The 24,627-nt window shown below is 35.2% G+C and overlaps 1 protein-coding gene across 2 annotated transcripts in view; it reads right to left on the bottom strand.

Moving 5' to 3' along the window:
* The window catches only part of NAALADL2 (N-acetylated alpha-linked acidic dipeptidase like 2), a 1,193,283-nt gene that overhangs the window by 370,039 nt on the left and 798,617 nt on the right, over positions 1 to 24,627 (bottom strand). For both annotated transcript variants that reach the window (XM_032631175.1, XM_032631174.1), the window contains one exon: positions 23,914 to 24,033. In XM_032631175.1, coding sequence (XP_032487066.1) covers positions 23,914 to 24,033 — 120 coding nt within the window. The remainder of the gene's footprint in view (positions 1 to 23,913; positions 24,034 to 24,627) is intronic.

Raw genomic sequence — 24,627 nt, 5'->3', positions numbered from 1 at the left:
CCTGGTGGCGCAGTGGTTAAGAATCCACCTGCCAATGCAGGGGACACGGGTTCGAGCCCTGGACCGGGAGGATCCCACATGCCACGGAACATCCAAGCCTGTGTGCCACAACTACTGAGCCCATGAGCCTAGAGCCGGTGCTCCGCAACAAGAGAAGCCACTGCAATGAGAAGCCCACGTACCACAATGAAGAGTAGTCCCCTCTCGTCGCAACTAGAGAAAGCCCGCGCATAGCAACAAAGACCCAACACAGGCAAAAAACCCAAAAAAACAAACAAAAAAAAACCCACAAAGAACAACAGCAATTGAGCACATAGGAACCTTAATTTGGAGCATACAGTATCAATCAAGTGGCATTTTAGCTGTGATGACAGAAGTTTTATAACATGATTAAAATATATCTTGTAAACATGATTTGTTACTTGTACAGTATTTGCAAATAATTATGTCTTTTAAGAGACATTTTGTGATTTTAAATTATTGACTATTATAATGTTACTCAAACTGTGAACTGTTTCCATAAATATGTATATTTTATGAATGTAATGATTAATTTTTTTCTCACTGGGTTTTCCTGACAGATGAACTTTTAAAATAACAGGAATCATTTTATTCTTTGTGCATTTGTGTACACTATTCACAGTTAAAGGACATTTATCAGTATTTTTCTTTTAATTTCACCCTTGCCTAAATAAAGCTTTTGGCTGGGAAGTGGTCCTGCTGAACTATCTTGCTCCTCAGTTCGTCTGTGTGACTAAGACACCCAGTTGCAAGACTGGCTGCTCTAAGTGTGAAGTCCATCTGGCTGTAATTTATACGTCTGCCGGTCTAATCTCATTACCAGCAGCTCTTTGCTGCAAAACTAGATTGTACCTCTTCTATCTGAAATCCCAAGCTTGTAGAGTCATTTAAAGGACACAATGAAATAATTAATAATATATAAGCATTTACTTAGTATAGGACATGCTCAATAAATACTTATTTTCCTTTCTATTCTTCTCAGCAAAAGAAGCCTGCACTGTTCTCAGTACTCAATGCAGACTTTCAATTACCCAAGCACACACACAGTTTTGTCTTCCCAAGACCAGTATCCCATTGCTGTCAACATGTGACAACTGTGTTTGAATTAGTGATGATCAGCAACCCCGAGTATTCCTCTGAGATGATTTTAAAAAGTAAACAGTCCTGAAGTCTTAGCCCTGAGGGTGACTAAGTTGAAGTTAATTGTGGTTATAAAACAAGTAATAAAAGTGAGGGAAAATTTTAAATGATAGATAAGGAGATACATTTGGGACTTGATTTTTAAATTCCTTGAAAGGAAGAAAAAGAGATAGAAAAATGAGAAAAGAGAATTTATGAAGAAGCCTGGAAAGAGCAGGTTTAAAGGGCCTACTGGAGAATAAAAGGAAAGTGAAAGAAAAAGCCAAAAAGGGAAATCAGCTCCAACTAAACTTGTTTGGTGCCTGGCACATAGCTTACCAGTTGAATGCTTTCTAAAGAATGATTGCCTACCTTTTTCCAGCATTTCTCCAGATATTGTCTCTATGTATTTTTATAGAATAAGATGAAATTATTAAAATACTGACGTTAAGAATTCATATTACATATAGCACAGCAACTTGATCCATATATATTTTGTTCAACTCGTACCATTTCCAAAGAAAGTTTATTTCTCAAGTAAATTATTTTGTGTATTTGTAAAATTCCGATTTCTTGTTTCAGGTATGTTTATTTTAAGAAACAATGCTTGAATGAAGTGCACACATCTAATTTGTGTGTCCATGTCCAAAAGATGTTATTGGAATGAGCAGAGAAGTTTGCAAATAAAATGCAATTTCCTACATCCAGTAAAATGCTTAAGGAAATTAGAAAAGGTCCAGAAAATAACTAAAAGTATACAGTGTCGATCTCAAAAGGTTATATTAAATATCTAGCTATGCTTTCCTCATAAAATTCCCTAAGATCAACATCAGAATGTCATCCAAATAAATTATGAGTCTGATCTAAATTTACTGTTTATTTTTTAGGCTGAAAGGGATCGGTAATCTCAAATAAAACTAATAGGTTAGTGAACATGTAGACAAGAATAAGTTACTTTTAAGGAAGCAATGAATCTATAAGAACAACTATCTTTTTAAACACGATGAAAAGATCTTTTGAGAAATTTCCAAAACTATCACATGACAATTTACATAGCCCTCTGAAAGATTTCCTCAAAGGGAGTTGAAATGCTATAATAAATGTCCTTCAAGACACTGACAGATTAAAAGACCATACCATAGACCATGGCCTTCGTTGCTAACTGCACAGCTTTCCTGAGTTATTTAAAAAAAGCGTTTGGCTAAATAAACTCTATGTCTGCAGTCTATGATTACATTTTTGAAGCTAAGAATTTTTATGATTTTATCTTTTGAGATACATTTGGTGATTGGAAATTTAATACTGAACAGCAGCCTCTTGAAAATTTCAGACTTAAGGAGCCTCCTGTGCAAAGTGAAGAATTTACTGAACATAAAATTATCATAATTTTAACAGACTTAGAATCTAATGATTACTTCAACATTCATGCTGAGATTTTCTAGATGTTGGCTATGTTGGCTAATATGTGTCCCTTCATAAGTATATTTTAGTTTCTCTAATTCTTTCTTATTGAAAAGTGAATAACTTTTTTTTCTTTCTCAACAGTACTTTTAGTATTTTGTGCTTAGCCTCAGCACTATTATATTAGAAATTCTGCATCTCTAAGCATGAGATGAACCCTTTTGAGGATTTTTTTTTTTTTAGGATTTATACTGAGTACATTTACAACGGTACTCCAATCCCAAAGGTGAATACTGTTCTGATTTCTTTCACCATAGATTGGTTCTAGGACTTTGTATAAATGGAATTTTACAAATGTACTCTTGTGTTTGGCTTCTTTTGCAAATCATAACATTTTGAGATTCATCCATGGTGTTGTATGTGTCAATAAGCTCTTCCTTTTTTTGTTACTAGGTATGAATAAACCACAGTTTGCTTATCTGTTCTCCGAATAATAGTCATTAAGGTTGTTTCCAGTTTTGTCTATTATAAATAAAGTTATCATGAACATGCTTGTGCATGTTTTTGTATTTTCCATTTTTCTTGGATAAATACCTAGACTTGGGATTGCTGGGTAATATGACTGATACATGTTTATCTTTCTAAGAAATTTCCAAACTGATTTTTCAAGAAGTAGTACCATTTTACGTGATCACCAGCCAAGTATGAGAGTTCCAGTTGCTCCAAAGCCCTGTCAATATATGGTGTTGACAGTCTTTTTAATTTTAGCCATTCTAGCAGGTCTATATAAAATTTTAAAATACATTTATCTATCATATTTGCTCATTAAATACCAATTATATTTACCTTTTGGGTGCTCTCTATTTCTCCCTGCAGATCATTTCCTTTCAGTGTGAAGAAATTATTTCAACATTTCTGCATGGGAAAGAGTTAAGGGTTAACTCAGCAGGCCTGGTTTCCTCAAGTCTAGCACATTCCCCGAAAGGCTGGTCTTTAGGACTGGGCTTTGGCCACTGCAGAGAGATGAGCTCTGAGCCCTTGGAACAGTCCACCTGCTAAGAGTGTTTTTGTATGCCTGAGGTCTCAAGTCATAAACTATGAGAGTTTATGCTAACAATGTAATTTATGGTAAACTCCATGCTGAGATTTGATTCCTGATGTGACTCCGATGATACTTCTATATCCAGCGGCCAGTACTCCAAAGCATGCGTGATCTCTCTGTTTTACAGCCTAAATGTCAGTTTGGTTTTGTCTTGATTTGTTTTTGGCTGCTTGAAGTAACCTTTGCTCTACAGTCCCGTGCCTAGTTTTCTGAACTTCAGGAGATTTCTTTTTGCCCTGCTGCCCTGCTCTAAACTTCAGTGAGCTACTGCCTTGTACTTATTGATGACTCGGAGTACCTGGAATGGATTTTTCTTCTTTTACCTACCCTCTCCCGCTCATCTCCAGCAACTATTGATGCCTCAGAGGAATTTTTCTCAGATATCCTTCCTTGTCCGCAACCACTGGTGGCTAGTTCTACGTGCTCAGTACAGATCTGAAGCACTTCAGAAGGATTTCTATGAGCAAACCTAACCCAGCTTTCAACAGCTGGTTCTTGTACTTGGTGAACACCTTTTGTGTTTCAGAGAGATTTCTTGCAGTTAATCTTCCATGCTTCCAGCCTCTTGGTGTCCTACTCTGTGTTCTCCGTGAAGGCCTATGGGGAAGAATTGGTGGCTGATACTGGCTCCGTGGCTGAGGCTGTAGGGATTCTAAGTCATCATGACATCCCAAGGGGGTCTGTTAAAAGTTCATTGGAAGTTTTTCTGATCTCTCTTTACCATGATACCTCTTCATCTTGTCATTCTGCCAAAAGTCCTAGGAAGGACTCATAGCTTTCTGGATTTCAGTTTATTTAAGCTTATTTGCATCTCAGATCTCTAAAAGATTATTTGAAACTATGCTTTTGTAACCTGTCTCACTTATTCTCATTTTAGGGTGGGAGCAATGGTCCCCTGCAACTTTTTACATTTTAAGTGGAAGCAAAAGTCCCGTATGCATGATTTACTTAATAAAAACAGGACATGTAAGAAACATAGTATCTATCCACTCATTTATTCATTTAAGATATAGTATTGAATGGTCTCTACTTGCCAGATACAGCATTGAACAAAACAGTCCGAATTCTCTACTTTCAAGGAGTTTATATTCTACTGCAGGAAAGAGGTAATAAACAAAACTGTTAGTTATATGTTAATAAGCGCTAGAGAGGAAAATACAGAGGTATAAGGAGATATAAAATGTCAGGATGGTGTTTCATATTTAATATATGAGGCCAGGAATTTCTAACTCAGAAGGTGATGTGAGTAAAGATCTGAAGGAAAAGATAATGCTTCAAATCTATGACCCCTTTGAACCAGAAAACTGGGCATTGGACAGTTGTGTCTGTCTATATCTTAGGAACTTCTCTGTGATGTACACTGTTGTTCACCCAACCTTCTAACAATGTAATCCTCTCCTCATACAATCAGGGACAGACAACATAAATTAAACAGCAATATAGATACTACCATGCTTGATTATCATATTTGCAAATAATAAAAAAAAAAGATGTTAAAACACAATGCTGTGAAAGACTGTATACAAGAATAGGCACTCCAGTGGGCTTCCCTGGTGGCGCAGTGGTTGAGAGTCCACCTGCCGATGCAGGGGACACGGGTTCATGTCCCGGTCCGGGAAGATCCCACATGCCGCGGAGCGGCTAGGCCCGTGAACCATGGCCGCTGAGCCTGCGCGTCCGGAGCCTGTGCTCCACAACGGGAGAGGCCACAACAGTGAGAGGCCCGCGTACCGCGAAAAAAAAAAAAAATGAATAGGCATTCCAGGATACTGCTGTGATGTTATAAACTAATATTCTTTGACCCAGAAGTTTCATATTCTGGAATTGATTCTAGGAAAGTGTAAAACACTGCAGATTGGCTACTGCATTACTAGAGACTGGAAAGTTAATGATCACTTTACAACTTGCTGAGACTTAGCTGCCATGTCCACATGCATGCGTGGAATTAGTAAGGTGAACATAAGACAGTGTTTGTTTCTACTGTGATAGGATAGTCACAGAGGTGTGGGCTGGCACTGCATCCCTGGTAATTAGGGCACAACATTTCCTGTATTGTATGCCTGAGGCAATGTGGTTCTAAAGCCAATGACTTAGCTTGCTGGGTCTGAGTAGAAATACTGGGTTCTACAGTGAGCAATTTGGGCAGTAGCTTCTTGATCCCCAAGTTTTCTGATCATGCAGAGGTAGCAATGCCCTTGGAAGGTCTCTATGACCATGCTGTTCTGTGAGTCATGCCTGGAAGACCTACAGGTGGCTCTCGCAGCCCTTGCAAAGACTTCGTAACAACTAATTCCCTATCAAAACCTACTTCTGCTTAAAGAGAATGCGTTCTGTTACTGCAATTGACTAATGATTGATAAAGCAACTCTTTGGAAAAGGGCAAGAGGTTTGTACAACTATGTGTATAATAGCATGGTAAACAATTAAAAAAACTTTAAACAATATATTAATGTTCAAAAAAAGGGAATTGGTTAGCAAATGGTAATATATCTATGTAATGAAATAATATACATTCACTAATTAAATTTATTTTGAAAAAATTCAAACCTACAGAGAAGTTGTAAGTATATTACAGTGAATTTCCCTATATTCACTTTCATCTATATTCACTCACGTACCAATGATATTACTATATATATTTGGAAATGTAAGCTATTTATCATCTATTGAGAGAAAAAATGCGGACAGTTTCCTTTTGGTAACAATATATCTACATACATTACACAAAGAAAAATATACTCAGTAGTTTTCTCTGGATAGCAAAATTATAGATTATTAAGTACATTTTTATTTTTGTCCATATATAGTTGATAATCTGTCTACAAAGAACACAATAAGCTAATAAAAGGAGCTACGTTAGTTCTCAGGGAATCCTTTGTAATGTACATAGTTCTTTTATCAAATTCCTATTTCTAGGATAGAGTGAAAATGTCAATCACCCTTGGGAACTTTTACCAAGCTAGAGCATATAAACTCCTTTGAGATCATGCAATACCTTATTATTTTCTTAACCAATAACTACCTACTGAATATTATTAAAATTTGCTTAATATTTTGGATGATACTCTATATACAGCTAGAAAAATGTCATTCTGTTTCAAAGATGATTGGACTTCATGTACAACATAATTTATAAATTAATATCCTTCATTCAATTTCTGAAATTTTTTTTTTTTTTTTTTTTTTTTTTTTTTTTTTTTTTATGCGTTACGCGGGCCTCTCACCGCTGCGGCCTCTCCCGCTGCGGAGAACAGGCTCCGGACGCGCAGGCCCAGCGGCCACGGCCCACGGGCCACGGGCCCAGCCGCTCCGCGGCACGCGGGATCCTCCCAGACCGGGGCACGAACCCGTGTCCCCTGCATCGGCAGGCGGACTCCCAACCACTGCGCCACCAGGGAAGCCCTGAAATTTTTAAACTAAATAATTCTGGGTTACTTTACTTGAAAAAGGGTGCTGTGGAAAAGGGTACTAGTTTTGATGCTGTGATCCTAAAATTGCTTTTCTTTATAATCTTCTCTAGCTTCACATCTATTTCAATTTTACATCTAAGCTACTGCCACCTTTAACTCTTTTTGTAATTACCATTGACTGCCACAGATATAGGACTTGGAGCTGCTTCAGGGTGACATGGTTATCACAGATGAACATCTACAGCTACCCTCCATATTTATTTACTTAGACTGTCTCAGAAAACATTTGTAAACATCAAGACTAAACTTAAAATTGTCATGGTCTCTTATATTCACCAACTGTTATTATACATGGCTTAGAGACATATGGCCAGAATTTGTAAAGGCACAACACAGATAAGTAAACAATAAACATGAAAGCTAACAACCAATTGCAGGTTCTTATATATTATGATGCCAAATTAACAGATAAATAAGTACAAAAATAAATAAAGGATGAATTCACAAGTTAATTACTGTATAAATTAAGACTGGCTGGAACAGCCACCCATAAAAATGTTTGATCCCCCTTCACAACACCTGCACAGTGTTTGAGCACCTTAAGATAATTTATCCTATTTGAGAATTCTTCCTTAGGCTGAACTGAAATGATTTCTCTACTCCTTGAAGACACACAGGAAATTGCTATCATGGCCCTCAGGAGGATTGTTGTTTCAGGGTTAAAATAGCTTAATTTCTTCTGCTGTTCAATTTCTTTTATCACCCTGGTCTTAAAATTATAATTTTGCAACTAAAAATATAGTTAACAGTAGTTACTGTGAGGAGATTAGTGTCAAATTGTATGATACTTAAGGCTAAAAATTTGCAGGTGAAATTCCAGATCAAAGGGAGGGAACAATCAATGCCTTCAAGTCTTATCAGCACTGTATGTAGAAGTGCATTTCTGAAAAAGTGTATGCAAATTGTAGATCTTGCCATTTGAAGAAATCCATTTTCAAAATGAAGAGATTGAACACTTATGTAAGTTTCTGTTAAAATTCCAACTTTCAGGTGCATATAGGGTTTGCTTACAGCAGCAACTGTGGCCATTTTCACAAGATGCCTATAGGAAAAAGGTTCCAGAATAAAACAAGTTTGGGAAAAGATGTATATACATTTTTACTGGAAAATACTAGTTTAAAGCAAAGTTAATTTACATATTGTTTAAGCATTTATTTAACATATTATATCAAATTCCTTTTGTTTCAGAGAACCATATTTTTACAGTCCAAACATTTATGTTACTTTTACCAAGATCCTATTTAGATTCTTCATTTTATATTTTTTTCTTTCAAATTTTTAAATTGTATATATTTAAAATGTACAAATTAATGATGTGATGTGTATATATGTATGTATGTGTGTGTGTGTGTGTGTATATATATATATATATATATATATATATATGCCACACACATATAAACAAACACACACATTGTAGAATGATTACCAAGATCAAGATAATTAACACATCCATCACCTAACATAGTTAGTATAGAAAACTTTGGTGTGTGTGATGAGAATGCTTAAGAACTACGCTCAAAAACTTTTAAGCATACGATACTGTATTATTAACTACAATCACCATGCTGTATATTAGATCCTCAGAATTTAATCTTCTTATAATTGAAAATTTATGCCTTTGACCTACATCACCCCATTTCCCCCTTTCCGTAGAACCTGACAACCACCACTTTATTCTTTTGTTTTCATTAAACCTTTTCTTTTTTTAAGATTCCTCATATAACTGATACCAAAGAATATTTGTCATTCTCTTTCTAGCTTATTCACTTAGTAAAATGCTCTCCACACTGAGCCATGCTATTGCAAATGGCAGGATTTCTTTCTTTTTTATCGTTCAATCATACTCCATTTTACATATATTACATTTCTTTTAATCCATTATAATATATACTACATTTTTTTTAATCCAGTCATCTCTTGATGGACACTGAGGTTGTCTTCATATCTTGGCTACTATGAATAATGCTTATGAATGTTATGCACACATCCTTTGGAGATACTGATTTAATTCATTGGATATATACCCAGGAATGGGATCACCAGATCATATGGTAGTTTAATTTTTAATTTTTTGAGGAACTGCCTTACTGTTTTCCATAATGGCTATATCATTTTAATTCCACCGCTAGCATATAAGGGTTCCCTTTTCTCCACGTCCTCACCAACATTTATTGTCTCTTGTCTTTTTTACAATAGCCACTCTAACAAGTGTGAGGAGATATCTCATTGTGGTTTCAATTTTCATTTCCCTGATGATTAGTGATGTTGAGCACCTTTTCATATACCTATTGGCTATTTGTATGTTTTCTTTGGAAAAAGGTATATTCAGGTCCTCTGCCCACTTGTAATTGGATTATTCACTTTTGTGCTGGTGAGTTTTATGGGTTCTTTATATATTTAGGATATTAACTCTTTATCAGATATGTGGTTTACAAATACTTTATTTCATTTCTGTAGGTTGTTTTTCAATTTATTGACTGTTTCCTTTGCTCTGCAGAGGCCCTTTAATGTAGTTCCACTTGTTTATTTTCAGTTTTTTTGCCTATGCTTTTGATGTCTTATCCAAGAAATTATTGCCAAGATCAATGTCAAGGATTTTTTACCTATGCTTTCTTTTAGGATTTTCATAGTTTTAGGTTTTACATTTAAGTCTTTGATCCGTTTCGAGTTAATTTTTATGAGTGGTGTTAAGATAGGGGTCCAACTTCATGTTTTTGTATTTGGATATCCAATTTTCCCAACAACATTTATTGAAGAGAGTGTTTTTCCTCATTACATGTTTTCAGCAGTCTTGTCAAAAATTAAATTACCATATATAAATGGGTTTATGTCTGGACTCTATTCTGTTCCACTGGTCTATGGGCCTGTTTTTATGCAAGTATCACATTATTTTGATTACTATAGCTTTATAGTTTGGCTAGAAATCAGGCAGTGTGATGCCTCTGGCCTTATTCTTCTTTCTCAGTATTGCTTTGACTATTTGGGGTCTTTTGTGGTTCCATACAAATGTAGGATAGTTTTTCTTTTTCTATGAAAAATGCCACTTGAATTTTGATAGGTATTGCATTAACTCTGTGGATCATTGTAGGTATTATTGACATTTTAACAATACTAATTCTTCCAATCCAAGAACATCAAATATCTTTCCATTTAGTTGTGTATTCTTCCATCTTTTTCATCAAGATCTCACAGTTTTCAGTATACAGGTCTTTCACCTCTTTGGTTAAATTTATTTCTAAGTATTCTATTGTTTTTGATGTTATCCTAAATGACATTACTTTAAAAATTACTCTTTCAGATAAATTGTTGTTAGTGTACAGAAAAAAATTATTTTGTTAAAGAACCAAGCAAAACATTCAAATCCAAAATATTAATAATATTTTGCTAATACAATACAAAAGTGCTTGATTAAGATACCACTTAAAAAAGAGAAACAGCAAGCCAAGGAATGGAAACAACCTAAGGGTCCACTGACGGATGAATGGATAAAGAAGGTGTGGTATATATGTAACAGAGAATAACAAACCTGATTTCATATTGGATCAATTCCTTTAGCTCTACCCCTTGTCCTCTGTTGCCTGTGCTTAGTCATGTTGACTCTGCACCTTTGTAAAAGAATGTTGCCTATAGCCTGAAATAACACATGATGGCCCTTTCCAAGGCTCTGACCTTCAAAGGTACAACTTTTCCATTATTATAGAGATAAAAAGTTGCAGAACAGAAAATAACAATTTTCTTGTTGAAGGTTTATAGGAACATTGTGATCAGCTGCAAGAACAAAGAAGTTTACAACAACCAACCATACCCCTTCCCCTTTTCGTAAAAAAGAAGCCTAAATTCTAATTCAGGGAAGATGGTTCTTTGGGACATGAGTCCACTGTCCTCTCAATTTGCTGACTTCTCAAATAAAGTCACTATTCCTTGCCCCAACAACACATCTCTCAATTTATTGGCCTGTCATGCAGCAAGCAGTATGTACTTGGACTTGGTAACATATATACAAAATGGAATACTACTCAACCACAAAAAGAATAAAATCCTGCCATTTGTGACAACATGGATAAAACTTGAAGGTATTATGCTAAATGAAATAAATCAGAGAAAGATAAATACCATATGATTTCATTCATATTTTGAATCTAAAAGGACAAAACAAATGAACAAACAATAAAATAAAAACAAACTCACAGATACAGAGATCAGATCAGTGGTTACTAGAGGGGAAGAAGGTTCGTGGGCGAGGGAAATGAGGGAAGGGGTCAACGGTATGGGGACAGATGACAACTATATTTGAGTAGTGATCACTTTGTAGCACATACAAATATTGAATTATAATGCTTCACATCTGAAATTTATGAAATAAAAGAGAAAGAGAGAGAAAGAAAAGCAACAAAAAAATTTAAAAAGCCATAACTTACTCAATTTATCAAAGGTAAGCATGTGCCAGTAGATAGTAAAATTATCCCAATACTTATACTTAAAAAGGTGGTTTCTTGTAAAAGCATAAATCCATGTTTGTTTACATTAATTTCATTACTCATAAAAATCCTACATAAAATGTCATGTGTCAGAATGGCAAAGCATTATTATCATGGTTGCTATACAGTTGATTAACTGATGACATAAGTGGTAGGTTTTTAAAACATATTAAATATCAGATGGGAAAAAATAATTCATCAGAGTAAGTTTAATTTTTTTAAATGATAAAGTGTACTGTTCTGCACTAAAGATGCCGTGTAATTGAAATTGAAACAATTTTATGCAACTTGTAAACAACGATGATTTACTAATACCTCTCCTGAGTAAAATGGCAATTCTTTTGATTCCTATAGAGGTCTAATGTCCAAAAAGTCACAGACAAAAAGTAAGTCAGCTAAAGCCATTAAGAATGTGATATTAATTTTGATTGCATAAATGTGTTCAATCTAAATTTGTTAATACCTCAATTTGTTTGCACTGCTCTTTGTCTATATAGTCCACATATTTAAGTCAAGTGCCTTCTGAAATTCAGAGTTTTAGCCAGAATCTCAATAAGACTTCCCTTGATATCTAGATGTAAATAAAAAGAGATTTACAAATTGTCAGTGTATACTGAACAGAAAACATTGTAAAACAGTAATAAACTGGAGGGATTGCTTGGTTCTAACACAAAGTAAAGCCTTGTAAACCTAGGAGATAGATAAACCTGCCAATAGAATCACAATTTTAAATGTGAGACTTTATTGAAGTGGTAAATTAGTGTAAAAAAGGGTTTTAAATCTGTTTATTAGTCTTTATGGTCACTTAAGTTGACTACTTATAGTAGAAGCAGCAGAAAGAAAGATAAAGTAGAATCCACTGAAAAGAGTTGGAATTCATAGTGAACAAGAGAGTACAAAGAATCTCTCCTTAAAAAATAAAAGATAAGAACAAATAAATGAAAATTATGCCATGAGTCATAAAAGACAAGTCAGTACAAGAATGTTTCAATGTCAATTTTAATTTTATATTTTAAAGCAAGCAGAATAGAAAGTAAGCTTCATTTCAGTACTCTGCATTAAAATTATCAACAACAAAGAGAGAAAAAGAAAATACAACTATTTTAATTCCACCACCCTATTTTCTGTACTCTACCACTCTGCATTTTGGTCAGTAATACGGACTAAATTATGTCTTCCCAAAATTAAGAGGTTGAAGTCTAACCACCAACGTAACTGCACTTGGAGATACAGCCTTTAAGGAGGTAATTAAGGTTGGTGTGCACAGAGAAAAGGCCATTTGAGGACACAGTGAGAAGGTGGCTGGCTGCAAACAAAGGAAAGAGGCTCCAGGAGAATCTACACTACCTGCAACTTATGTTGGACTTCCAACCTCTAGAACTGTGAGAAAATACAGTTGTGTTTTTTAAGGCACCCAGTCTATGGTACTTTTTATGGCTGCCCTAGCAAACTAGAGCTATTTTTTTTTTAAATTCTAGCATGTATATGCATATCATCAAGATAAAAACTATTCATTAATAACTATTAATAACTATTAAAAACTATTCATTAATAACTATTAATAACTATTCATTAATAACCCAGGTTCTGGGTCTAAAATATCTGCCATGCGTTGTTTTTAAATTCTATAGAACAGAGGCATGGTCAGGCAGAAGGCAAACCTGCACTGCATCAGTCAATAACAACCACACAAGTCCCACAGCAGGCACAGCTGTGGCAGACCAGTACCCCTCAACACAAGAGAAAGAGAGAAGATGCTTAACAACATGGCACTTGATTTGAGGAAGGAAATGGAAATGGACATCAGTTTGTGTGATCTGAAAAGAAACATTGGTAGTTCATTAAAAGGGGAGTTTGTTTACATGATCAAAATATTGAGATTTGAAAAGACAGATTCTGAGTACATTCAAACTTTGTGCCATTGTTATGTAACACATAATTTTGAATTAAATCAATCACATTATTTCTTTCCTGTGTATTCCAGTATCCATATATCACATTCACCCCTATATTTTAGCTAGTTATGCATGTCTTATGTTCATGATAAAATCATAAACTCGTGGGTGACAGGGGCAGTCCATCTGCTTATTATGTGTCCTACACACCTAAAGCAACGTTGTACACAATACAAATATTTATTCTCTATAAATATCACATAATAGAACTCTGCAACAGACAATGAAGTCATAGTGTAGTTTGGTTCTGGGCTCAATGCTCTAATGAATTTGGCTGAAATGAATTATATGTACTGTATTTTCTGGTGGGCAGTTTTTGGTATATAAAAAAAGAAAACATATTAAAAAATCCTATAAAAATATAACTTTACTACTTTTTCAGACTTTTATAAAAGCACTGTCTATCCTGTGGAGAGTTTTACAATATTGATGAAATCATTTGGTTTTGATCAGGTTTGCAAGCTTCTGGCAGATGCTTCCAAAGCAACATTTAAGCAGAATATATCTAGATTGACTACTTTCATATGTATGAATGCTCCAGGCTTCCTCAAAATAACTTCTTAGAAATTTCACCACAATTTACTTGAGAGTTACAGAACACTGACTAATACGTGGATGATCAAATTCTGCTTTTCTAAAGGCAAAATCAATACCTTCTGTGATCTATGAAAGATTTCAAAAAATAAAGGTGAAACAGCAATATGTATATAGAGAGATGCATGTGCTTGTGTTGCATCCTAATGTTTAAAACTATTATTTGGGGAGAAATCTTATCTTTAATTTCATAACCTACTTTGCATGAAGGCAGTTGTATTTCATTAATAAAAAGCCATTGACTTTATATCCTTTACTATATATTAAATGGGTCAGTGGAAATTGTTTTCAAGAAAGAGCTGTTTTTCCAGGAAAGTGTATCTTTTCTAGATATTCTACTTTCTATTTTCTAAATAGATTTTCTATTCCTTACTCATTCAAGGGACCTGGGTACTTCATTCATCTCTACAGAACATCCTATAGTCCCCAGAAGAATGAAAAGCATACATATGAAGTAAGCATTCAAATATTTGTGAACAACAGGATGGATTATAAACATTTATAATGCTCCTTAAACATCAATATTAGATAAAACTAAGTTCACCATGTTCTATATAATAAGATATTAGAACAATAAATGCTGTATAGAAGATATACATAAGAAAGATTAACAAAAATTAATAAAGTGATTAACAAGAGAGTGAAAAGTCACACCACAGACTGGGAGAATAATTCACAATATATAACCAACAAATGACCTGTATCGAGAATGTAAAAAGAACTCTTACAAATTGATAAGAAAAACAGTATGTGAGAAGGTGTTCAATATTAGTAATCATCAGACAAATTAAAACTAAAACCCCCAAATATACCACCATACACGCATGAGGATGATAATACCAAATGTTGGGGATGACATGGAGCAACAAGGACATTCATACATTCATGCTGGTGGTAGTGTCATTGGTACAAGTACTTTGGAAACTCTTGGGCAGTATCTACTAAAGTTAAACACACGTCTACCTGGTGACCTAGCAACATCACTTCTAGATAAATACCCAAGAAAAATGAGTGCACCCATTCTACCAACACATGAGAATAATCATAGCAACTAACTCATTAGAGCTGAAAATTGGAAACAATATCTACATCCAAATAACCATCAACCATGGAGAAAAAATTAGGAGATTCACATCTCAATCTCTTAAGTACCATGTAGATGAGATTTATTTTCTAACTAAAAAGTTAATTTCTGAATATTTTAATAGAGCTTTATCAAAAATCCTTTGCTTCATATGACTGACATACTTTTTTTGATGTCTATAATGCACACTTTAGCATTACCATTATAGGAAAATATTTTTAAATTATTTCCCTGTATTTTGCAGAATAAAATGTAAATATGAAGTAAAATATTAATATGAAATGAATATTTTCACAGAAAGAGAGGTAATTTATAATTTAAAATATATATATTCATTTCTTAAATGGAACTCTTAAAAGAAATATTAATATTTATTTTATACTCCTTGTGAGTTTTTAAATTCTAAAACTTATAAGCTAATATAAAGTGAACTAATTATTTCTATTTCTGTAAAAATATTTACCACACAAAGGTAACAGAAAAGCATATTCAAAACAGTAACAAAATTACGAGAAAAAATTGACCATATAAAAGCACTGGGACACCAACCTTCAAGATGGTGGAGGAGTAAGATGTGGAGCTCACCTTCCTCCCCACAAATACATCAAATATACATCTACATGTGGAACAGCTCCTACAGAACACCCACTAAACACAGACAGAAGACCTCAGACTTCCCAAAAGGCAAGAAACTCCCCACATACCTGGCCGTGTGGCTGACATGGTTGGGGTGCTCCGGCTGGGTATCAGGCCTGAGCCTCTGAGGTGGGAGAGCCAAGTTCAGGATATTAGTCCACCAGAAACTTCCTGGCCCCTTATAATATCAATCAGTGAGAGCCCTCCCAGAGAACTCCAGCTCAATGCTAAGACTCAGTCCCACTCAACAACCAGTAACCTCCAGTGCTGGACACACCATCCCAAACAACTAGCAAAACAGGAACACAACCCCACCCATTAGCAGAGAGGCAGCCTAAGATCATACTTAGTTCACAGACACCACAAAAGACACCACCAGACATGGTGCTGTCCACCAGAAAGACAAGATCCAGCCTCATCCACCAGAACAAAGGCACCAGTCCCCTCCAACAGGAAGTCTACACAACCCACTGAACCAACCTTGCCCACTGGGAGGAGACACCAAAAACAACAGGAAATATGGACATACAGCCTGTAAAAAGGAGACCCCAAACACAGTAAGTTAAGCAAAATGGGAAGACAGAGGAATACCCAGCAGATTAAGGAGCAAGGTAATAATAACCCACCTAACCAAACAAATGAAGAGGAAATAGGTGGCCTACCTGAAAACGAATTCAGAGTAATGATAGTAAAGATGATCCAAAATCTTGGAAATAGAATGGAGAAAATACAAGAAATATTTAACAAGGACCTAGAAGAACTAAAGAACAAATAAACAATGATAAACAACAGAATAAATGAAATTAAAATTCTCTAGAAGGAATCAATAACAGAATAACTGAGGCAGAAGAATGGATAAGTGACCTGGAAGATTAAATAGTGCAAATAACTACCACAGAGCCGAATAAAGAAAAAAAATTGAAAAGAATCCAGGACAGTCTCAGAGACCTCTGGGATAGTATCAAACACATGAACATTTGAATTATAGGGGTCCCAGAAGAAGAAGAGAAAAAGAAAGGGACTGAGAAAGTATTTAAAGAGATTATAGTTGAAAACTTCCCTAATATGGGAAAGGAAATGGTCAATCAAGTCCAGGAAGCACAGAGAGTTCCATACAGAATAAATCCAAGGAGAAACATGCCAAGACACATATTAATCAAACTATCAAAAATTAAATACAAAGAAGAAATATTAAAAGCAGGAAGGGAAACGCAACAAATGGCATACAAAGGAATCCCCATAAGATTAACAGCTGATCTGTCAGCAGAAACTCTGCAAGCCAGAAGGGACTGGCAGGACATATTTAAAGTGATGAAAGGGAAAATCCTACAACCAAGATTACTCTACCCAGCAAGGATCTCATTCAGATACAACAGAGAAATTAAAAGCTTTACAGACAAGCAAAAGCTAAGAGGATTCAGCACCACCAAATCAGCTTTACAACAAATGCAAAGGGAACTTCTCTAGGCAGGAAACACAAGAGAAGGAAAAGACCTACAATAACAAACCCAAAACAATTCAGAAAAAGGTAACAGGAACATACATATCGATAATTATCTTAAATGCAAATGGATTAAATGCTCCCACCAAAAGACATAGACTGGCTGAATGGATACAAAAACAAGACGGGTACATATGCTGTCTACAAGAGACCCACTTCAGACCTAGGGACACATACAGACTGAAAGTGAGAGGATGGAAAAAGGTATTCCACGAGAATGCAAATCAAAAGAAAGCTGCAGTAGCAATTCTCATATAGGCAAAATAGACTTTAAAATAAAGACTATTACAAGAGACAAAGAAGGACACTACAAAATGATCAAGGAATCACTCCAAGAAGAAGATATAACAACTGAAAATATTTATGCACCCAACATAGGAGTACCTCAGTCCGTAAGGCAAATGCTAACAGCCATAAAAGGGGAAACTGACAGTAAAACAATAATAGTATGGGCCTTTAACACCCCACTTTCACCAATGGATAGTTAATCCAAAATGAAAATAAATAAGGAAACACAAGCTTTAAAATACACATTAAAAAAGATGGACTTCGTTGATATTTTTAGGACATTCCATCCAACAACAACAGAATATACTTTCTTCTCAAGTGCTTACAGAACATTCTCCAGGATAGATCATATCTTGGGTCACAAATCAAGCCTTGGTAAATTTAAGAAAATGGAAATTATATCAAGTATTTTTCCAACCACAACACTATGAGACTAGATATCAATTACAGGAAAAAAACTATAAAAAATACAAACACATGGAGGTTAAACAATACACAACTAAATAACCAAGAGATCACTGAAGAAATCAAAGGGGAAATAAAAAAATTCCTAGAAACAAATGACAAAGAAAACACGACGATCCAAAACCTATGGGATGCAGCAAAACAGTTCTAAGAGGGAAGTTTATAGCAACAAAATCCTGCCTCAAGAAACAAGAAAAATCTCAAATAAACAACCTTACATTACACCTACATTACACCTAAAACAACTAGAGAAAAAAGAACAAAAAATCCCCAAAGTTAGCAGAAGGAAAGAAATCATAAAGATTAGATCAGAAATAAATGAAAAAGAAAGGAAGGAAACGATAGCAAAGAACAATAAAACTAAAATCTGGTTCTTTGAGAAGATAAACAAAAATTATTTATCATTAGCCAGACTCATCAAGAAAAAAAGGGAAAAACTCAAACCAATGGAATTAGAAATGAAAAAGGAGAAGTAACAGCTACATTGCAGAAATATAAAAGATCAAGAGAAATTACTACAAGCAACTCTATGCCAATAAAATGGACAACCTGGAAGAAATGGACAAATTCTTAGAAAAGCACAACCTTCCAAGACTGAACCAGGAAGAAACAGAAAATAAAAACAGACCAAACACAAGCACTGAAATTGAGACTGTGATTAAAAATCTTCCAACAAACAAAAGCCCAGAACCAGATGGCTTCACAAGTGAATTCTATCAAACATTTAGAGAATACTTAACATCTACCCTTCTCAAACTGTTCCAAAATATACCAGAGGGAGAAACACTCCTAAACTCATTGTATGAGGCCACCATCACCCTGATACCAAAACCAGACAAAAAATGTCACCAAAAAAAGAAGGCCAATATCACTGTAGGCCAATATCACTGATGAACATAGGTGCAAAAATCCTCAATAAAATACTAGCAAACAGAATCCAATAGCCTAATAAAAGGATCATACACCATGATCAAGTGGGGTTTATCCTAGGCCTGCAAGGATTCTTCAATATACACAAATCAATCAATGGAAAAACCATATTAAAAAACTGAAGGAGAAAAACCATATGATCATCTCCATAGATGCAGAAAAAGTTCTCATCAAAATTCAACACTGATTTGTGATAAAAACCCTTCAAAAGAAGGCCTAGAGGGAACTTATCTCAACATAATAAAGGCCATATATGACAAACACACAGCCAACATTGTTCTCAATGGTGAAAAACTGAAACCATTTCCACTGAGATCAGGAAGAAGACAAAGTTGCCCACTCTCACCACTATTATTCAACATAGTTTTGGAAGTTTTAGCCACACCACTCAAAGAAGGAAAAGAAATAAAAGGAATCCACATCAGAAAAGAAGTAAAACTGTCACTGTTTGCAGATGACATGATACTGTACATAGAGAATCCTAAAGTAGCCACCAGAAAACTACTAGAACTAATCAATGAATTTGGTAAAGTAGCAGGATACAAAATTAATGCACAGAAATCTCTGGCATTCCTATGCACTAACGATGAAAAATCTGAAAGAGAAATTAAGGAAACACTCACATTTACCACTGCAACAAAAAGAATAAAATACCTAGGAGTAAACCGACCCAAGGAGACAAAAGACCTGCATGCACAAAACTATAAAACACTGATAAAGGAAACTAAAGATGATACAAACAGATGGAGAGATATACCATGTCCTTGGATTAGAAGAATCAACATTGTGAAAATGACTATACTACCCAAAGCAATCTATAGATTCAGTGCAATCTCTATCAAGCTAGCAATGGCATTTTTCACAGAACTAGAACAAAAAATTTCACAGTTTGTATGGAAACACAAAAGACCCTGAATAGCCAAAGCAATCTTGAGAAAGAAAAACGGAAGTGGAGGAATCAGGCTCCCTGACTTCAGACTATACTACAAAGCTACAGTAATCGAGAAAATATGGTACTGGCACAAAAACAGAAATATAGATCAATGGAACAGCATAGAAAGCCCAGAGATAAACCCACGCACCTATGGTCACCTTATCTTTCATAAAGGAGGCAAGAATATACAATGGAGAAAAGACAGCCTCTCAATAAGTGGTGCTGGGTAAACTGGACAGCTACATGGAAAAGAATGAAATTAGAACACTCCCTAACACCATACACAAAAATAAACTTAAAATGGATTAAAGACCTAAATGTAAGGCCAGAAACTGTCAAACTCTTAGAGGAAAACATAGGCGGAACACTCTATGATATAAATCACAGCAAGATCCTTTTTGACCCACCTCCTAGAGAAATGGAAGTTAAAAGAAAAATAAACCAATGGGACCTAATGAAACTTAAAAGCTTTTTCACAGCCAAGGAAACAATAAACAAGACAAAAAGACAACCCTCAGAATGGGAGAAAATATTTACAAATGAAGCCACTGACAAAGGATTAATATCCAAAATTAGAAGCAGCTCATACAGCTCAATATCAAGAAAACAAACAACCCAATCCAAAAGTGGGCAGAAGACCTAAATAGACATTTCTCCAAAGAAGGTATACAGATTTCCATCAAACACATGAAAGGATGCTCAACATCACTAATCATTAGAGAAATGCAAATCAAAACTACAATGATATATCACCTCACGCTGGTCAGAATGGCCACCATCAAAATGTCTACAAACAATAAATGCCGGAGAGGGTGTGGAGAAAAGGGAACCCTCTTGCACTGATGGTGGGAAGGTAAATTGATACAGCCACTATGGAGAACAGTATGGAGGATCCTTAAAGAACTAAAAATAGAATTACGGCATGACCCAGCCTTCCCACTACTGGGCACATACCCGGAGAAAACCATAATTCAAAAAGAGTCATGTACCACAATGTTTATTGCAGCACTATTTACAATAGCCAGGACATGGAAGCAACCTAAGTGTCCATCGACTGATGAATGGATAAAGCAGATGTGGCACACAGATACAGTGGAATATTACTAAGCCATAAAAAGAAACAAAACTGAATTATTTGTAGTAAGGTGGATGGACCTAAATCTGTCATACAGAGTGAAGTAAGTCAGAAAATGAAAAGCAAATACTGTATGCTAACACATATATATGGAATCTAAAAAAAAAAAAAAGTTCTTAAGAATCCAGGGCCAGGACAGGAATAAAGATGCAGATGTAGAGAATGGACTTGAGGACATGGGGAGGAGGAAGGGTAAGATGGGATGAAGTGAGAGAGTGGCATGGACATATATACATCACCAAATGTAAAACAGATAGCTAGTGGGGTCCAGCCACATAGCACAGGAATATCAGCTCAGTGCTTTGTGACTACCTAGAGGGGTGGGGTAGGAGGGAGACGCAAGAGAGAGGGGATATGGGGATATACGTGTAAGTATAGCTGATTCACTTTCTTATACAGAAGAAACTAACACACCATTGTAAAGAAATTATACTCCAATAAAGATGTTAAAAAAATAAATAAATAAAAATAAAAGCCTTCGTTATTGCCCCTTATTACCATTCAGTGTGTAAGTCACTGGTAGATTATTGCTACTTTCAGAAAACAAACTAATTTATTAGTGTTGTAACTTATAAAATTTAAGTATTTTTGAGATTCTTTTTTCAAGTTATAATGAAAATTTCCAAATAAACCCAAAAGAGAGAGCAGTACAATGAACTCTCATGTTCCTATTACCCATCTTTGGTAGCCATCAACTTTTCACTGTTCTTCAGGAAATTTTTTTGAAAGTGGAGCTTTCATGAATCCCAAGAAAAACCTATAAACCACTGCAGTGGATTTAGATTAATTAAACATTTCTCAATCTTCAAAAGATTCCATCTTTTTCACTCAGGATGATTTAGTTCAAATTTAGTGGACTAACCTCAGGGAAATGGCTTATTTTCTTATGTGAATAGTTTAATTTCTCTTCATTTCAAAACCAAAGTTAGAATATCAAACCAGAGGGAGAGCTCCAAAGATATTACACTCATCTAGTTATTACTGACTGTTTCCTTAGTGGTCTAGAAGATGCTGTAAACTACTGACCCATGTAAGAACATGGGTAAATCTTAAAAGTCATTATGCTAAGTAAAATAAACCACACACAAATGGCTACATGCTGTGTGATTCCATTTTTTATGATATTCTGAAAGACAAAACTGTAAGGGCAAAATCATTTCTAAACTCTCACTAGTTTCTGGATACTTGAGCTCATATTTCTTTCTTCCTGATAACCTATTCAGGAATATCTTAACTTCCCAAGGGAGACAACGGCAGCTGATTTTCCTCTTTTGACATTTTTTCCAGACATGTAAGAAAGTCAGAGATTTCAAAGCAGTACAAAGAGAAGGAGAGACTCACTTACAGTTCTGGATTACACGCATGCACACTGGGGTTTGGCTGATCTTAAATGTACAGATTTATCTATTTCATCTTTCATAATGTCTTCTTTATTATACTACATATGGAAATGTCAGTGAAAATTATTAAACTAGTAAATACATTATGAAAGTCATAAAATGTTAGTTTGCATTACATTTCAATCAAGAATTATGGCTAATCCAAAGCACCGTTCACTATCCTTCTCTTTTTCTAGTTCAGTGTCTGTGATACTGGACACTCTGTGGGTATCTAAAAGGTCATTTTCTGATATACACCAGTAGCCCTTGGGGTTGGGAGAAAACCACCCTGCAGTCGTGGCATGATTGCTTTCATTCCGAGATATAATACATATCATTTTAGTGAAAGTCATAAAAAGAATGCAGAAACAAAAGTGTGAACTCTAACAATAAATAGGAAAGATGTTCTGAAAATTTCTTTGAAACAGGTGAGGAGTAACTAAATTTAAAAAATAGATAACTCTAGCAAGACATTGTCACAAACTGCATGATTTTTTTTGTTACTTTGTAGAAAAAAACATGCTTTCCTTTTCCATAAATGTTCTGCAAACAATATTTTCCAAGTTTCTTAAATTTACTTCTCACGATATCCTAGGAATTAGACACAGGTCCTGCTATGAGGAGGCTTACAGTGTAGTTGAAAAGACAGAACAGGTTCCACATTTACTCAAAACATGAATGAAGGAGAAGAAATCCCAAAGTAACCAAGTTTACCACAACATGCCAAAATTGGCAGAATTGGGAACTTAAACACTAAATTCAATTTTTAAGAAATAAATTTACACTTTTACACACATTCTCCATAGAAGCATGCCTGCAACTATAACCATAAGAGAGTAGAAAGTAAAGAACTTCAGAACATAGGACATTGGTTGAAGGGGCAATGATAAAAAAAATCAGCAATAGATCATTCCTTAAAACACTTAGGGGGACTTTCTTGGCGGTGCAGTGGTTAAGAATCCACCTGCCAATGCAGGGGACATGGGGTCGAGCCCTGGTCTGGGAAGATCCCACATGCTGAGGAATAACTAAGCCCGTGCGCCACAACTACTGAGCCTGCGCTCTAAGGTCTGCGAGCCACAACTACTGAGCCCACATGCCACAACTACTGAAGTCCGTGCACCTAGAGCCCACGATCCGCAACAAAGAGAAGCCACCAAAATGAGAAGCCCGCATGAAGCAACGAAAAGTAGCTCCTACTTGCCGCAACTAGAGAAAGCCCGCAGCAACTAGAGAAAGCCCACACGTAGCAACAAACACCCAACGCAGCCAAAAATAAATAAATATATTAAAAAAACAAAAAACCACTTAAGGTGGTTTTATGCATATTTAAAAAAATGGAAATGTCAAGAAATGCCAGATTATAGAGAAAAAGGCAGTTTTGCAAAATCATTTTATTCAAAAGTGGTTCATCTTACCTCAGCTACCAGTTGCTGAAGAGATGGTGAAGCTACAGAGTATAGACTTGAGTTACCGCTTACAGGACTGTGGAGACTAACATAAGCCACAACATTCTTCTGCAGAACCTTCTTGAAATCCTGACATTAAAAAAAAAAAGAAATCTATCTTTAACAGAAATAAAAGTAACAGATTCCACTTTACCAGTTACATGTTGAATAATAAACACTTCCTACCTAAAATCATTACATTGCATAATACTCTCTTTTTTTTTTAATGTAAAGCCATCCCATACTATTTACTAAAGTACTCAGGGTCATAAAGGGGTTTTAAATAAGGGTGGTGAGGAGTTTCATATAACATACAACAAAATATTTTAAAGCATGTTCATGTTCCTAAAAAAGGTAAAAATTTAAGAGAAAATGTCCCTATATGGTTAATACAGTATGAGATTCAACTTCAGAATACAGGATGGAATATTTGCTCTAGTGACAGCATTTAATTTTATAGTCATTGAATTAGAGAACAGACATGGATAAATCACTTCAGTGTTTAATAAAACCAGCCCTTTCCTTTGAAGTGTTGAGCTACTTTTTGCACAAAGCAGCTTTTTATTCTGAGCAAAATAAGGCATAATACAATTGTGGCCTTGCACATATTACTTGAAGTAAAACCTGATGCATTTCATCCACATTAGTAGAATAAAATGATTCAGTATAATAGTTTTCCACTTT

The sequence above is a fragment of the Phocoena sinus genome, chromosome 4 (genome assembly GCF_008692025.1).
Source record: "Phocoena sinus isolate mPhoSin1 chromosome 4, mPhoSin1.pri, whole genome shotgun sequence".
Lineage (NCBI taxonomy): Eukaryota > Metazoa > Chordata > Mammalia > Artiodactyla > Phocoenidae > Phocoena > Phocoena sinus.
Note: the sequence above shows the minus strand (reverse complement) of the source record. Positions and strands in the feature narration are given on the sequence as shown.